General features: G+C 50.6%; 1 protein-coding gene across 1 annotated transcript in view; it reads right to left on the reverse strand.

The window, feature by feature from the left end:
* The window catches only part of LOC140389493 (claudin-1-like), a 123,299-nt gene that overhangs the window by 84,060 nt on the left and 21,699 nt on the right, over positions 1–17,540 (reverse strand). The window contains 1 exon segment of the mRNA XM_072473642.1: positions 1,690–1,854. Coding sequence (XP_072329743.1) covers positions 1,690–1,854 — 165 coding nt within the window.

A 17,540-nucleotide genomic window follows, 5' to 3' on the forward strand; every position in this document is an offset into this window, starting at 1 on the left:
CGGGTAATACGTGCTGTTCCCCCAGCGATAGGGACGGGTAATACGTGTTGTTTGTCCACCGATAGGGACGGGTAATACGTGCTGTTCCCCCAGCGATAGGGATGGGTAATACGTGTTGTTTGCCCAGCGATAGGGACGGGTAATACGTGCTGTTTGCCCAGCGATAGGGACGGGTAATACGTGCTGTTTGCCCCGCCATAGGGATGGGTAATACGTGCTGTTTGCCCAGCGATAGGGATGGGTAATACGTGTTGTTTGTCCAGCGATAGGGATGGGTAATACGTGTTGTTTGTCCAGCGATAGGGACGGGTAATACATGTTGTATGCCCCACGATAGGGATGGGTAATACGTGTTGTTTGCCCAGCGATAGGGACGGGTAATACATGTTGTTTGCCCAGCGATAGGGATGGGTAATACGTGTTGTTTGCCCAGCGATAGTGATGGGTAATACGTGTTGTTTACCCAGCGATAGGGATGGGTAATACGTGCTGTTTGCCCAGCGATAGGGACGGGTAATACGTGTTGTTTGCCCAGCGATAGGGATGGGTATTACGTGTTGTTTGCCCAGCGATAAGGACGGGTAATACATGTTGTTTGCCCAGCGATAGGGATGGGTAATACGTGTTGTTTGCCCAGCGATGCCCACATGTTATGAATGAATAAAGTTCACCAACTTACCCTTTCTCCATCCAATATTTTACACAGCTCTACAAATGTTCCACCTGCATCCGCTCTCTTTCAGAACTGAAAATCTCAAACTAGTCAGGCAATTCCCTATCATTTAATCTCTCTGACATTAGCCTTATGCCCACTGTTTCCGTGGCTTGGACATTCCTCTCGTGCTGACTGGAATCCAGTGAGAGTACTGACAACAGAATTGTAAAAATGCACTCTAACCCCCTCAGGCTTAACCTCCAATTTGGGACACCTTTCAGCATTGACAGGTATCTGTCTTTAGTTAGTTACATGGGAGAACCTTCTAAATCCATAGAATCCCTACAGTGCAGCAGGAGGCCATTCGGTCCATCGAGTCTGCACCGACCCTCCGAGAGAGCATTCTCCCCAGGCCCATTCCCCCCACCCTGTCCCGGCAACTCCGCCTGGCCTGCACACCTTTGGACTGTGGGAGGAAACCGGAGCACCCGGAGGAAACCCACGCAGACACGGGGAGAAAGTGCAAACTGCACACAGACAGTGACCCAAGGCCGGAATCGGGTCTCTGGCGCTGTGAGGCAGCAGTGCTAACCATTGTGCCACCGTGCCGGTGTATGGAGGCCATAATCACTCTCCCTCTCATGTCCTTTCCCTATCAAGCCAAGTACAAGTCACTCAGTATACCCAATGTTCTTTCTCCCAATGTGGAAGTACCGACGCAGCTGTTAAATTTTAATGTGGTTCTATTCACTTACTCCGTTTGGCTTTTTCACTCGGAGGTAAAAAAACTCAAACATCCCAGTGGCTGGTGTCTCTTCCCACGTCTCTCAAACTGTGTATTAAGTGAGATATTGGCATTGTGTCTGGAGCTGGTTGCTTTCTGAAATGTCAATAGTCGGCTGTAGCACTCAGCCGTTTCGCTTCAAGGAAATAAAGAAGCAAAATGTGTTCCCTCCCATTTCCCAGTGAAACAGTTCTATTCTTGTGAATCTGGATGTGCAAAGAGGAGCAAACCCTCTCCTCCTGGTCTGTACCTGAGATGATGAACATCACTCCTCCTATCGTCGCCACTTTGCCCTTCTTCACTTTATCATCTCCGAAACAGGTTGTGCATTTCATTCCCGCTGAAGCGACAACGGATGCCAGAGTTCCCAGCAGGATGCCAAGGATCATCAATGCTCGAGTAGCCTGGATTGTGCCTGAAGGAGACAGACAGACAGTAATGAATACCCGTTTACAGATCATTTGCAGGAACGTTAGTCTGCCTTCCATCATTAACACAGTGCAAACTGTCCTCAACGATTGAAATGGTTCATCGCTGACCCCATCTTCACACCTGCTCACCCATTTCTCCAAAGACTTCAAACAGGGCAGATCTTGCTCCAAACCACCCCCCCCCCCTCCCCCCGCCCCGTCCCATACCACATAGGAATCTAGAATATTTCACTTGACCACATCTGAATGGCAGAGCCATTTAAAATTATCAGGTTATTCAACCTGACGACAACAGCAGATTATCAGAAATTCCCATCACACATTCGCTCCTGCTGCCCCAGTCAGAGTGTTTTTTGATGAGATTATCACAGGGAATGGATGCAGATGGTGCAGTTGCCCATATGAGCATCCAAAAGGCTTTTCACAGAATCCCTACAGTGCAGAATGAGGCCATTCGGCCCATCGAGTCTGCACTGACCCTCTGAAAGAGCACCTTACCTAGGCCCTCTTCCCCCATCCTCTCCCCATAGCCCCACCTAACCTGCACATTTCTAGACGTGAAGCGGCAATTTAGCCAATTCCCCTAACCTGCACATCTTTGAGGACACAGAGGAAACCCACGCAGACGCAGGGAAAAAGTGCAAAATCCACACAGACAGTCACCGAGGCCAGAATTAAACCCGGGTCCCTGGAGCTGTGAGGCAGCAGTGCTAACCGCTGTGCCAATGTGACAGTGTTTGCTAAAGTTTCAAAGATTCAGCTTGTTAGCAAAATTCAAACCCATGTGTTATGGGCCAGGGTTTAGAGAACCCCAAAGTGTATCATGGAGTTCACCTGACCCACAACTTTTAATAGATTGTGGTATGGCAGGGGGGTGGGTACCGGAGCAATAGGCCAGAAGGATGAAAACATTGAGGGAGAACTAGGGAATAGGGACAGTATGGCTCTGAGGCAGAGCAGACAGGGAGAAGTTGCTGAACACAGCGGGTCTGGTGGCCTGAAGTGCATATGTTTTAATGCAAGGAGCATTACGGGTAAGGCAGATGAACTTAGAGCTTGGATTAGTACTTGGAACTATGATGTTGTTGCCATTACAGCGACCTGGTTGAGGAAAGGGCAGGATTGGCAGCTAAACGTTCCAGGATTTAGATGTTTCAGGAGGGATAGAGGGGGATGTAAAAGGGGAGGTGGAGTTGCGCTACTGGTTAGGGAGAAAATCACAGCTGTACTGCGGGAAGACACCTCAGAGGGCAGCGAGGCTATATGGGTAGAGATCAGGAATAAGAAGGGTGCAGTCACAATGTTGGGGGTTTTACTACAGGCCTCCCAACAGCCAGCGGGAGATACAGGAGCAGATAGGTAGACAGATTTTGGAAAGGAGTAAAAGCAACAGGGTTGTTGTGATGGGAGACTTTAACTTCCCCAATATTGACTGGGACTCACTTAGTGCTAGGGGCTTGGACGGGGCAGAGTTTGTAAGGAGCATCCATGAGGGCTTCTTAAAACAATATGTAGATAGTCCACCTAGGGAAGGGGCGAGACTGGACCTGGTATTGGGGAATGAGCCCGGCCAGAACAAAGAACAAAGAACAAAGAAAAGTACAGCACAGGAACAGGCCCTTCACCCCTCCATGCCCGTGCCAACCATGCTGCCTGACTAAACTAAAATCTTCTGCACTTCCTGGGTCTGTATCCCTCTATTCCCATTCTATTCATGTATTTGTCAAGATGCCCCTTAAATGTCACTATCGTTCCTGCTTCCACCACCTCCTCCAGCAGCGGGTTCCAGGCACCCAATACCCTCTGCGTAAAAAACTTGCCTCGTACATCTCCTCTAAACCTTGCCCCTCTCACCTTAAACCTATGCCCCCTAGTAATTGAACGCTCTACCCTGGGGAAAAGCCTCTGACTATCCATTCTGTCTATGCCCCTCATAATTTTGTAGACCTCTATCAGGTCGCCCCTCAACCTCCGTTGTTCCAGTGAGAACAAACCGAGTTTATTCAACCGCTCCTCATAGCTAATGCCCTCCATACCAGGCAACATCCTGGTAAATCTCTTCTGCACCCTCTCTAAAGCCTCCACATCCTTCTGGTAGTGTGGCGACCAGAATTGAACACTACACTCCAAGTGTGGCCTAACAAAGATTCGATTCAGCTGCAACATGACTTGCCAATTCTTATACTCAATGCCCCGGCCAATGAAGGCAAGCATGCCGTATGCCTTCTTGACTATCTTCTCCACCTGTGTTGCCCCTTTCAGTGACCTGTGGAACTGTACTCCTAGATCTCTCTGGCTTTCAATACTCTTGAGGGTTCTACCATTCACTGTGTATTCCCTACCTGCATTAGACCTTCCAAAATGCATTACCTCACATTTGTCTGGATTAAACTCCATCTGCCATCTCTCCGCCCAAGTATCCAAACAATCTAAATCCTGCTGTATCCTCTGACAGTCCTCATCTCTATCTGCAATTCCACCAAACTTTGTGTCGTCTGCAAACTTACTAATCAGACCAGTTACATTTTCCTCCAAATCATTAATATATACTACAAACAGCAAAGGTCCCAACACTGATCCCTGCGGAACATCACTGGTCACAGCCCTCCAATTAGAAAAGTAACCTTCCATTGCTACTCTCTGCCTTCTATGACCTAGCCAGTTTTGTATCCACCTTGCCAGCTCACCCCTGATCCCGTGTGACTGCACCTTTTGTACCAGTCTACCATGAGGGACCTTGTCAAAGGCATTACTGAAGTCCATATAGACAACATCCACTGCCCTACCTGCATCAATCATCTTTGTGACCTCTTCGAAAAACTCTATCAAGTTAGTGAGACACGACCTCCCCTTCACAAAACCATGCTGCCTCTCACTAATACGCCCATTTGCTTCCAAATGGGAGTAGATTCTGTCTCGAAGAATTCTCTCCAGTAATTTCCCTCCCACTGACGTAAGGCTCACCGGCCTGTCGTTCCCTGGATTATCCTTCCTACCCTTCTTAAACAAAGGAACAACATTGGCTATTCTCCAGTCCTCCGGGACATCACCTGAAGACAGTGAGGATCCAAAGATTTCTGTCAAGGCCTAAGCAATTTCCTCTCTAGCCTCCTTCAGTATTCTGGGGTAGATCCCATCAGGCCCTGGGAACTTATCTACCTTAATATTTTTCAAGACGCCCAACATCTCGTCTTTTTGGATCTCAATGTGACCCAGGCTGTCTATACTCCCTTCTCCAGACTCAACATCCACCAATTCCTTCACTTTGGTGAATACTGATGCAAAGTATTCATTTAGTACCTCTGGCTCCACACATAGATTCCCTTGCCTATCCTTCAGTGGGCCAACCCACTGGCTACCCTCTTGTTTTTTACGTACGTGTAAAAAGCCTTGGGATTTTCCTTAACCCTAATTGCCAATGACTTTTCGTTACCCCAGCAGGGTTTTGTGAAGGGGAGGTTGTGTCTCACTAACTTGATAGAGTTTTTCGAGGAGGTCACAAAGATGATTGATGCAGGTAGAGCAGTGGATGTTGTCTATATGGACTTCATGATGTGGAGATGCCGGCGTTGGACTCGGGTGAGCACAGTAAGACGTCTTACAACAACAGGTTAAAATCCAACAGGTTTGTTTCGATGTCACTAGCTTTCGGAGCGCTGCTCCTTCCTCATCGAAAGCTAGTGACATCGAAACAAACCTGTTGGACTTTAACCTGGTGTTGTAAGACTTCTTAATATGTGGCCATCAGTAAGGCCTTTGACAAGGTCCCTCATGGTAGACTGGTACAAAAGGTGAAGTCACACGGGATCAGGGGTGAGCTGGCAAGGTGGATACAGAACTGGCTAGGCCATAGAAGGCAGAGGGTAGCAATGGAGGGATGCTTTTCTAATTGGAGGGCTGTGACCAGTGGTGTTCCACAGGGATCAGTGCTGGGACCTTTGCTGTTCGTAGTGTATATTAATGATTTGGAGGAAAATGTAACTGGTCTGATTAGTAAGTTTGCGGACGACACAAAGATTGGTGGAATTGCGGATAGCGATGAGGACTGTCAGAGGATACAGCAGGATTTAGATCGTTTGGAGACTTGGGCGGAGAGATGGCAGATGGAGTTTAATCCGGACAAATGTGAGGTAATGCATTTTGGCAGGTCTAATACAGGTAGGGAATATACAGTGAATGGTAGAACCTTCAAGAGTATTGAAAGTCAGAGAGATCTAGGAGTACAGGTCCACAGGTCAATGAAAGGGGCAGCACAGGCGGAGAAGGTAGTCAAGAAGGCATACGGCATGCTTGCCTTCATTCTTTCGCCAGAAGATGGTGCCGGAGCGAGGCGACTCTCTGTGAGCTCTCCCCAACAGATCCACTTTTTACTTAACTTATACTCGTTCTAATCTTTTCCCTATTATGTAATTTCTTTTATTCCCCTTTCTTCCCATGTCCTTAAAGATCTCATATGGAAGATAATGGCATAGTGTAGGTTAGATGGCTTTTGTTTCGGTGCAACATCGTGGGCCGAAGGGCCTGTACTGCGCTGTATTGTTCTATGTTCTATGTTCTATCTGTTGAGCTGCTCGCAGAAAAATACTTTTCACTGTACCTCGGTACACGTGACAATAAACAATCCAATCCAATCCAATCCATTGGCCGGGGCATTGAGTATAAGAATTGGCAAGTCATGTTGCAGCTGTATAGAACCTTAGTTAGGCCACCGGAGTATAGTGTTCAATTCTGGTCGCCACACTACCAGAAGGATGTGGATTCTTTAGAGAGGATGCAGAAGAGATTTACCAGGATGTTGCCTGGTATGGAGGGCATTAGCTATGAGGAGAGGTTGAATAAACTCAGTTTGTTCTCACTGGAACGAAGGAGGTTGAGGGGAGACCTGGTAGAGGTATACAAAATTATGAGGGGCATAGACAGAGTGGATAGCCAGAGGCTTTTTCCCAGGGTAGAGGGGTCAATTACTAGGGGGCATAGGTTTAAGGTGCGAGGGGCAAGGTTTAGAGTAGATGTACGAGGCAAGTTTTTTACACAAAGGGTAGTGGGTGCCTGGAACTCGCTGCCGGAGGAGGTGGTGGAAGCAGGGACGATAGTGACGTTTAAGGGGCATCTTGACAAATACATAAATAGGATGGGAATAGAGGGATACGGACCCAGGAAGTTTAGATGATTTATGTTTAGACGGGCAGCATGGTCGGCACGGGCTTGAAGGGCTGAAGGGTCTGTTCCTGTGCTGTACTTTTCTTTGTTCTTTGTTCTTTTGAATGGTACAGCAGAAATGGAAAAGTATTTTTTAAAGCAAAACAATGTTTATTCTATGAACTCAAGTTAACCTTTTTAAAACATACAGTGAACATCTTAGCAACCATTAATCCAATAACCCCCAAAGAATACAACACTAAGTAATCCTTAAACTGTCTTTTTAATATCCATAAGACTTAAAATAGAACTTTTAACAGAAGCACATCAGGTTAAAGTCACTACTGAGAGTAGTTATTAGTTTTAAATCACCAAAGGATCGATTTACAGTTTTTGGATTACAGAGAGAGAGACTAATACCCCTTCTGGCTGTGACTGCAACTATCCAGCTCTGAAAACGAAACTAAAACACACCCTGCAGCAAACAGCCTAAAACAAAAGTAAAAAGCTGACAGACAGCCCAGCTCCACCCACTCTCTGACATCACTGCAGTAGTAAACACCCATTTCTTAAAGGTACTCTCTCATGACACATGGGATCAGTAAAAGGGGGCAGTGCAGCTTCACTATAAAACCAGCAGAGAGAGAACTCCTGTGATATGGGCGCGATGTACCGCCATGCTGCACTGGGTGAGATAACGAGTGGGCTGGTTATATCGCGGAAGAGGCGGAATGTGAAACCACACCGGGCGCTGATCGGTTGATGATCGATCTGGCCCGCTCCCGTTGGCGTGATCGGGATCCCGCCTCGGCGTGGCGAGAAACCAATAATCACCAATTAAGACCAATCTCCATCCCATTAACAGGAAGCAGCTCCGATCGAATCGTCTCCTGTGATCTAACCGCCTCTCCCAGGGTTATATGATGAAGGTCACTTTAACTCCCGCTGGCCTTGGAGGCCACTGGCTGCACTGATGAAGGCTTCTGTAATGGTGAACTGGAAATTCTAGTAACGCTGCACCTCACACACGCCAACTGAATGCCCGTGGGTAGACGTGCCATGTCGCAGGCGGTTGTTACTGTCAAACATCCCAATCAGACCGAGAGGCCTGGGCACTTTGCCTCAAGTGTGGAAGCACTGAGGCAGCATTCTAACACCCAGGAACTGGGCGTCAGCACTGGGGACATCCCACAACCAGAGGGTGGGTTTGTGGACCGGGGAGGGAACCAGCGCCCGGCCCAGGTAGGGTTACCAGCAGGTGTCTGGGGCCCAGTGCCCGGGGGACACTGCTGCGGCCGGGGGTGCATGTGCAGGGCATGTTGGATGGCACCCTGAGGGATAGCAGGGGATGGGAGGGTGGGGAACTCCTGGGAAAGCAGTGGGTCCCGTGTGAAAGCCATTCACCGGTCCCTCACCCACTCCAATTCCTTACACATATCACATAATGGATGATGTTGTGGACCCCGCAGAAGCCGCCCTCACGGTGGTTTTGGCATGCCAGGCGGCCAGGCGCCGGAGAAGGCAGCGGCATGTTCAGGGACCCACACACACCTTGAGGACCCGGCCACCCATCAGGCCAGGGAGGGTCCCCGAGAGCGAGGCAGGCGATGGCCCACGGTGTACAGGCATCGCTTGTCTTTCGAACGGATGACAGACAGCGTGTGCTGCAGGAGGCTCCGCCTCAACAAGCAGGCGGTGCGGCACCTGTGCCATGTCCTCGCGGACTTGGCATCTCGTGGAGGAGGAGGATATCCGCTCTCGGTGGTTGTCAAGGTCACCGCAGCCCTGAGCCTCTTCGCTTCGGCATCATTCCAGAGCTCGAGCGGGGACTTGTCTGGCATTTCGCAACCAGCCAAGTGTGTCCATGAAGTCACGAATAACCTGTTTGTCTGACCACATAAGCCTTGACCTGGACCAAGTCCAACAAGATGCCCGGGCAACAGGATTCTCTGCCATCGCCAGGATGTCTTGGGTCCACGGTCTAATAGATGGCACGCATGTCGCTTTGCAGGCACTGGGTGGTCAGTGATAGCCCTTCATTCACAGGAATTGGTTCCACTCCCTGAACGTTCAACTTGTGCGGGACCACCACCTCCAGGTAATGCACGTGTGTGCATGCTTCCCAGGGAGTGTGCACGGCAGCTGCATCCTGGGACCTTGGCACCTTCGAGAGACACCCCAGGATGACCGGTTCACTCTTGGGGGATAGCTGCTGAGGACCTGGTTAATAACGCCAGTGTAGAGACCGGTGACCGATGCAGAGACCCAATACAATGAGGATCTCCCATGAGGGGTGCATCGGGCTGCTCCAACTGCAGTTCCGATGCCTGGACCACTCTGGGGGTGTCCTGCAGTAGAACTCCCGGAGGGTTGCCCGCTTTGTGGTGGTCACCTGTGCCCTCCACAACTTGGCACAGCAGCAGGGCGACATAGGTTGGAGGAACTTGCGGCCACCGAGGAGGAGGAGGATGAGGAGCTGCTGGACTAGGAAGGGCTGGAGGACCGAGGAGGACCTGGGAACCAGCCGGAGGGTGAAGGACAGGCAGCAGCGAGGGCCCAGCATGCCCGGAGGACCAGAGAGGCCCTCACCCTCACCCGCTTCACATAGAACGTGGTTACATCCGTCATCTCTCCCCCTCCCCTACCCACCCTTCACCACCTTGTGGTATGCTTTGGGGGCTTTTTGGGGGGAGGTGGGGGGGCAGGTCCCGTAACAGGGAACCCAGGGTAAGGGGCTGGGGTAGGGCAAGTGGGGGAAGGGCCCAGAGCGGACTCACAGATCTTGGGTGCCACGTATGTCAATGGAGTTCAATCGTTACCTTTTCTGTCGCTAGCTCCCAATGGTGCCACTGCCCCCTCCCCAGTGCCAGCTCGGAGATCCTCTTCCTCGCCCTCCGAGCTCTTCCACTGCGTCTCGGTGTTTCCTGCGTCAGGATGTAAGAGATTGTAAGTTGCAGGTTTCATGCATTGCGTTGGGGGTGGGGGTTGGGGGGGTGCAAGGCAGAGGATAGACGTGGGCACCGACACTGGTCATGCTGGTGGATGCCAGGGTGGTGGCACTCTGCTGGGGGGTGGCGTAGGGTCATGGGGGTGGGGCCCCGGGAGGAGCAAGTGGGACTGCTGCCAGCGGGTCGATGCCAACTCATGTCTGTGGCCCGGTGGAGGTCCTTGAGCTTCTTGCGGTACTGCTGGTGACGTGTGCCGCGATGACGGATGCTGCCACTGCCTCCCATGGGGCACTGGCTGCCCTGTAGCTGACCCTCTGACCCCCCCCTCAGGGGAACAGGGTGTCCCGCCTGGACTCCACCCCATCCAACTGTCTGGCCAGGTGGGTATCTCCGAATCGTGGAGCTGGTCTGCGCAGTGACATGGCTTCGTGCTGTCTGGGGTTTGGTCAGTGGGATCGGTTTAGCACAGGGGCTGGTTTAGCACAGGGCTAAATCACTGGCTTTGAAAGCAGACCAAGGCAGGCCAGCAGCACGGTTCAATTCCCGTACCAGCCACCCCGAACAGGCTCCAGAATGTGGAGACTAGGGGCTTTTCACAGTAACTTCATTTGAAGCCTACTTGTGACAATAAGCGATTTTCATTTCATTTCATTTTAATTGCTGCTCCCCCTTGTTAGTGGGGAGCTGCCGGGCGTGGTCCCGGTGAATCAGCCGGTGGGACAGTCATTGGCGACGTGAAGCCCGTGGGGCTCCATTAAGTGGCCTAATTAACGTTAGATACCGGTGCCGGCCTCGCCTGGTCGGCTGTTGGTGAACTCCCGGCATTTCCCGCTCGCTCACACACTTAGAACGACTTTAGTTAGATCGCGCCCACAGACAGGGAGAGGTTAACCGTGCTTTGCCCCAGTGATCAAATTTAAACCAACCGAACCCAAGTTAATTTGCAGACATAGCAAGCAGGAAATCAGAAGGTATGTTGGCGCCAGCAATAACATCCCTGCTATCATAAGGAAATGCACAAAATTCGGCACAATTTGCGACTCCTCCATGGGGAGGCGCTGGCAGAGTGGTATTATCACTTGATTAGTAACCTACAGACCCAGGGTAAAGCTCTGGGGACCTGGGTTCAAATCACTCCATAGCAGATGGTGAAATTTGAATTCAAGAAATATCTGGAATTAGAAGTTTCCTGATGACCATGAAACCATTGGGTGGTGGGTGGCATGGTATCGGCGTGGATAGCACTGTTGCTTCACAGCTTACACTAACACTGCAATGCCGTTACTGTGAAAAGCCCCTAGTCGCCACATTCCGGCGCTTGTTCGGGTACCCAGAGGGAGAATTCAGAATGTCCAATTCACCTAACAAGCACGTCTTTCGGGACTTGTGGGAGGAAACCGGAGCACCCGGAAGAAACCCCCGCAGACACGGGGAGAACATGCAGACTCCGCACAGACAGTGGCCCAATCTGGGAATCGAACCTGGGACCCTGGAGCCGTGAAGCAACAGTGCTAACCACTGTGCTACCGTGTTCCAGAAGTAGAGGAGGTTCAGAGGTATCTTAAAGATAATTAAATAGCATGTCATAAACATAACAGAATGGGATAGCACCCAGAGTCACCCGGGGATGCTTGTCCTTGACGGAGTTGGTTGAATGGAGAGTGGATTTGATTTTACTGGGAATGAGGAGGGAATTGCAGACCAATTACCAACAACATAAACCCAAACTGAAACTTTTGATTAAGGTTCGGACACCTCAGCCATGGCGATAATCTCGTTAATCCTGACCTATTCCTGGAAGCCAAGCAACCATTGTTCCTGAATGAGGAGGTGCCACTTGGCAACAGTGACTGTGCAGCATCACAAAAACAGTGCCAGCCAGGCACATAGCAGCTCTGAATCAATAATGATGAAGAATGTTCTGTTCCAACCTGCCTTGTCAACCTGGCCATCGCTTAAACAAACAGAGACAGGAGATGCAGCAATAACTAAACCGACACAGGATTGATCTTCCAGATTCCCGCGTGTGAACTGGGAGCACAAAGAACCCAACGTAAGGACAACAATGGGACAAACACCACCTCAAAGAAAAGTGCGGCAGGAAAACCTATCTCTCTGCATCCCTAATGGACAAAAACATACATTTAAAAAAACACCTTTCACAACCTCCAGATGCAACGAATCAAGAATTTTATTTCCCTTAAATGTAGTCACATTTGTAGGAAATACTGTGGCCAATTTGCACAGGGCACGATCTCACAGCGAGTTATCAGTTTATCTGGTTTTGGGTGCTGGTTAAAAGAAATCTGTCCTCCTCTTTAAATGGTGCTGTGTGATTCTGTCCCTCACCCGGGGGAAAGAGGTGGGAACTTGCTACAACATTCCATCTGAAGTTATTGAAACAACCGCATTGGATCATTTCAGCTTGAATTTTGGGGCTTTGAACAAATTTCAAATAGAATCATTCCCAATGCAGCCCGGTAAAAGAGTCCATGGAAAACTGGACAATTTAATTCAGACTGAAACACAAAATCAGTGACGACACAATAGGATTGGTGAAGGGTCTCCGATATCAACACTGTTAAAACACCAAAATTCACTTCAACAAGACAGTTGGTGCTTGGGAAAATGAAATCGAAACTGGAAACACTTTTGTCAGTCTCTTCATTGAATGCAGTTCCTCACTTGCTAGTTCCCCTCCCCCTTTCCTCTCTCTCCCTCTCTGCCTCTCGCCCTCCCTCTCCCTCTCCCCCTCTCCCTTCCTCCCTCTCCCTCCCTCCCTCTCCCCTCTCTATCTCTCCATCTCTCCCTCCCTCCCCTCCCTCCCTGTCCCCCCACCCTCCCTCTCTCCCCTCTCTATTTCTCCCTCCCTCCCTCTCCCCTCACTCCCTCCCTCCCTCTCCCTCTCTCTCCTTCTCCCCACTCCTTCTCTCCCTCTCCCCCTCTCTATGTATTTATATTTAGGTGTTTCATTGGCTGTGGTGATTTAGGTTTGGAGGTTAGAATTGTACGTTTGTTTATGTTTTCAGCTAGAGTTCAGTTTTCGCACTACCACATCACATTTTGAAATCACAATTCCGACTGACACTTGAATGTAATGCTGAGGGAGTGCTGCACTGTCAGAGGGTCAGTTCTGAGGGAGTGCTGCACTGTCAGAGGGTCAGTACTGAGGGAGTGCTGCACTGTCAGAGGGTCTGTACTGAGGGAGTGCTGCACTGTCAGAGGGTCAGTACTGAGGGAGTGCTGCACTGTCAGAGGGCCAGTACTGAGGGAGTGCTGCACTGTCAGAGGGTCAGTACTGAGGGAGTGCTGCACTGTCAGAGGGTCAGTACTGTGGCAGTGCTGCACTGTCAGAGGGTCAGTACTGAGGGAGTGCTGCACACTCAGACGGTCAGTACTGAGGAATGCTGCACTGTCAGAGGGTCAGTACTGTGGCAGTGCTGCACTGTCAGAGGGTCAGTACTGAGGGAGTGCTGCACTGTCACAGGGTCAGTACTGAGAGAGTGCCGCACTGTCACAGGGTCAGTACTGAGAGAGTGCCGCACTGTCAGAGGGTCAGTACTGAGGGAGTGCCGCACGGTCAGAGGGTCAGTACTGAGGGAGTGCTGCACTGTCAGAGGGTCAGTACTGTGGCAGTGCTGCACTGTCAGAGGGTCAGTACTGAGGGAGTGCTGCACTGTCACAGGGTCAGTACTGAGAGAGTGCCGCACTGTCAGAGGGTCAGTACTGAGGGAGTGCTGCACTGTCAGAGGGTCAGTACTGTGGCAGTGCTGCACTGTCAGAGGGTCAGTACTGAGGGAGTGCTGCACTGTCACAGGGTCAGTACTGAGAGAGTGCCGCACTGTCAGAGGGTCAGTACTGAGGGAGTGCTGCACTGTCAGAGGGTCTGTACTGTGGCAGTGCTGCACTGTCAGAGGGTCAGTACTGAGGGAGTGCTGCACTGTCACAGGGTCAGTACTGAGTGACTGCCGCATTGTCAGAGGGTCAGTACTGAGGGAGTGCTGCACTGTCAGAGGGTCAGTTCTGAGGGAGTGCTGCACTGTCAGAGGGTCAGTACTGAGGGAGTGCTGCACTGTCAGAGGGTCTGTACTGAGGGAGTGCTGCACTGTCAGAGGGTCAGTACTGAGGGAGTGCTGCACTGTCAGAGGGTCTGTACTGAGGGAGTGCTGCACTGTCAGACGGTCAGTACTGAGAAATGCTGCACTGTCAGAGGGTCAGTACTGTGGCAGTGCTGCACTGTCAGAGGGTCAGTACTGAGGGAGTGCTGCACTGTCACAGGGTCAGTACTGAGAGAGTGCCGCACTGTCAGAGAGTCAGTACTGAGGGAGTGCTGCACTGTCAGAGGGTCTGTACTGTGGCAGTGCTGCACTGTCAGAGGGTCAGTACTGAGGGAGTGCTGCACTGTCACAGGGTCAGTAGTGAGAGAGTGCCGCACTGTCAGAGGGTCAGTACTGAGGGAGTGCTGCACTGTCACAGGGTCTGTACTGTGGCAGTGCTGCGCTGTCAGAGGGTCAGTACTGAGGGAGTGCTGCACTGTCACAGGGTCAGTACTGAGGGAGTGCCGCATTGTCAGAGGGTCAGTACTGAGGGAGTATTGCACTGTCAGAGGGCAGTACTGAGGGACTGCTGCACTGTCAGAGGGTCAGTACTGAGGGAGTGCTGCACTGTCAGAGGGTCAGTACTGAGGGAGTGCTGCACTGTCAGAGGGTCAGTACTGAGGGAGTGCTGCACTGTAAGAGGGTCAGTACTGAGGGAGTGCTGCACTGTCAGAGGGTCAGTGCTGAGGGAGTGCTGCACTGTCAGAGGGTCTGTCCTGAGGGAGTGCTGCACTGTCAGAGGGTCAGTACTGAGGGAGTGCCGCACTGTCAGAGGGTCAGTACTGAGGGAGTGCTGCACTGTCACAGGGTCAGTACTGAGGGAGTGCCGCATTGTCAGAGGGTCTGTACTGAGGGAGTGCTGCACTGTCAGAGGGTCAGTACTGAGGGAGTGCTGCACTGTCAGAGGGTCAGTACTGAGGGAGTGCTGCACTGTCAGAGGGTCAGTACTGAGGGAGTGCCGCATTGTCAGAGGGTCTGTACTGAGGGAGTGCTGCACTGTCAGAGGGTCAGTACTGAGGGAGTGCTGCACTGTCAGAGGGTCTGTACTGAGGGAGTGCTGCACTGTCAGAGGGTCAGTACTGAGGAATGCTGCACTGTCAGAGGGTCTGTACTGTGGCAGTGCTGCACTGTCAGAGGGTCAGTACTGACGGAGTGCTGCACTGTCAGAGGGTCAGTACTGAGTGAGCGCTGCACTGTCAGAGGGTCAGTACTGAGGGAGTGCTGCACTGTCAGAGGGTCAGTACTGAGGGAGTGCCGCATTGTCAGAGGGTCTGTACTGAGGGAGTGCTGCACTGTCAGAGGGTCAGTACTGAGGGAGTGCTGCACTGTCAGAGGGTCAGTACTGAGGGAGCGCTGCACTGTCAGAGGGTCAGATCTGAGGGAGGGCTGCACTGTCAGAGGGGCAGCGTTGCACTGTCGGAGGTTCTATCTTTTCTAAACAACATTAAATTAAGATCTGATTCGCCCTCTCAGCTGGAGGTAATAAATCTCATGCACCATTGAGTGAAGAGGAATAGAATTTCCCCTCGCACCATGGCCAACAATCATTCCTGATCTGGTGCTAATGAAACAGATTATCTGGTCGTTTATCACAGTGCTGTTTGTGGGAGCTTGCTGTATCTGAATTTGCTGATGTTTCTCTCCATTCCAGTGACTACAGATCAGAAATGTTTCACTGGTTACAAAGCACCAACTCTGGTCCCTTGTTTCTGCTTTTCTTCCTCTTTCTGGTCATCTTTGGATCCTCACTGTCTTCAGGTGATGTCCCGGAGGATTGAAGAATAGCCAATGTTGTTCCTTTGTTTAAGAAGGGTAGCAAGGATAATCCAGGGAACTACAGGCCGGTGAGCCTTACGTAGGGAAATTACTGGAGAGAATTCTTCGAGACAGAATCTACTCCCATTTGGAAGCAAATGGACGTATTAGTGAGAGGCAGCATGGTTTTGTGAAGGGGAGGTCGTGTTTCACTAACTTGATAGAGTATTTCGAGGAGGTCACAAAGATGATTGATGCAGGTAGAACAGTGGATGTAATCTATATGGACTTCAGTGAGGCCTTTGACAAGGTCCCTCATGGCAGACTGGTACAAAAGGTGAAGTCACACAGGATCAGGGGTGAGCTGGCAAGGTGGATACAGAACTGGCTAGGTCATAGAAGGCAGAGAGTAGCAGTGGAAGGGTGCTTTTCTGATTGGAGGGCTGTGGCTAGTGATGTTCCGCAGGGATCAGTGCTGGGACCTTTGCTGTTCGTAGTATATATAAATTAATTGTAACTGGTCTGATTAGTAAGTTTGCGGACGACACAAAGGTTGGTGGAATTGCGGATACCGATGAGGACTATCAGAGGATTCAGCAGGATTTAGATCATTTGGAGACTTGGGCAGAGAGAGATGGCAGATGGAGTTTAATCCGGACAAATATGAGGTTATGCATTTTGGCCGGTCTAATTCAGGTAGGGAATATACAGTGAATGGTAGAACTTTCAAGAGTATTGACAGTCAGAGAGATCTTGGTGTGCAGGTCCACAGGTCACTGAAAGGGGCAACACAGGTGGAGAAGATAGTCTCGAAGTCATATGGCATGCTTGCCTTCATTGGCCGGGGCATTGAGTATAAAAATTGGCAAGTCATGTTGCAGCTGTATAGAACCTTAGTTAGGCCACACTTGGAGTATAGTGTTCAATTCTGGTCGCCACACTACCAGAAGGATGTGGAGGCTTTGGAGAGGGTGCAGAAGAGATTTACCAGAATGTTGCCTGGTATGGAGGGCATTAGTTATGAGGAGAGGTTGAATAAACTTGATTTGTTCTCACTGGAACGACGGAGATTGAGGGGCGACCTGATAGACGTCTATACAACTATAAGGGGCATGGACAGAGTGGATAGTTAGAGACTTTCTCCCAGGGTAGAGGGGTCAATTACTAGGGGGCATAGGTTTAAGGTGCGAGGGGCAAGGTTTAGAGTAGATGTACGAGTCAAGCTTTTTACGCAGAGGGTAGTGGGTGCCTGGAACTCGCTGCCGGAGGAGGTGGTGGAAGCAGGGATGATAGTGATGTTTAAGGGGCATCTTGACAAATACATGAATAGGATGGGAATAGAGGGATATGGACCCCGGAAGTGTAGAAGATTTAGTTTAGATGGGCTGCATGGTCGGCACAGGCTTGGAGGGCCGAAGGGCCTGTTCCTGTGCTGTACTTTTCTGTGTATCGGTCACCTTATCACTTACACAGAAATGCACTGAAGATATTGGGGACGGGCTCCTTACCAGTATCAGACCAGCAGCAGACAGCCCAGCTGCCATTGATCGTTGTGGAAGCATAGAGGCCAAGCATCACGAGGTGTGATTGGCTGAACAAAATCAAATTGAATATTCAGTATCAACGAAGGGGTTTTCCAGGAGGTTTTATGAAAATATCCCGAGGTCTTCCAGAGAGCGTTAGGATGCATCAAAGGAGTGAAAGTGAAGAGAAACAACATTCTTTCACGCC

Source organism: Scyliorhinus torazame, chromosome 14 (assembly GCF_047496885.1).
Source record: "Scyliorhinus torazame isolate Kashiwa2021f chromosome 14, sScyTor2.1, whole genome shotgun sequence".
NCBI lineage: Eukaryota > Metazoa > Chordata > Chondrichthyes > Carcharhiniformes > Scyliorhinidae > Scyliorhinus > Scyliorhinus torazame.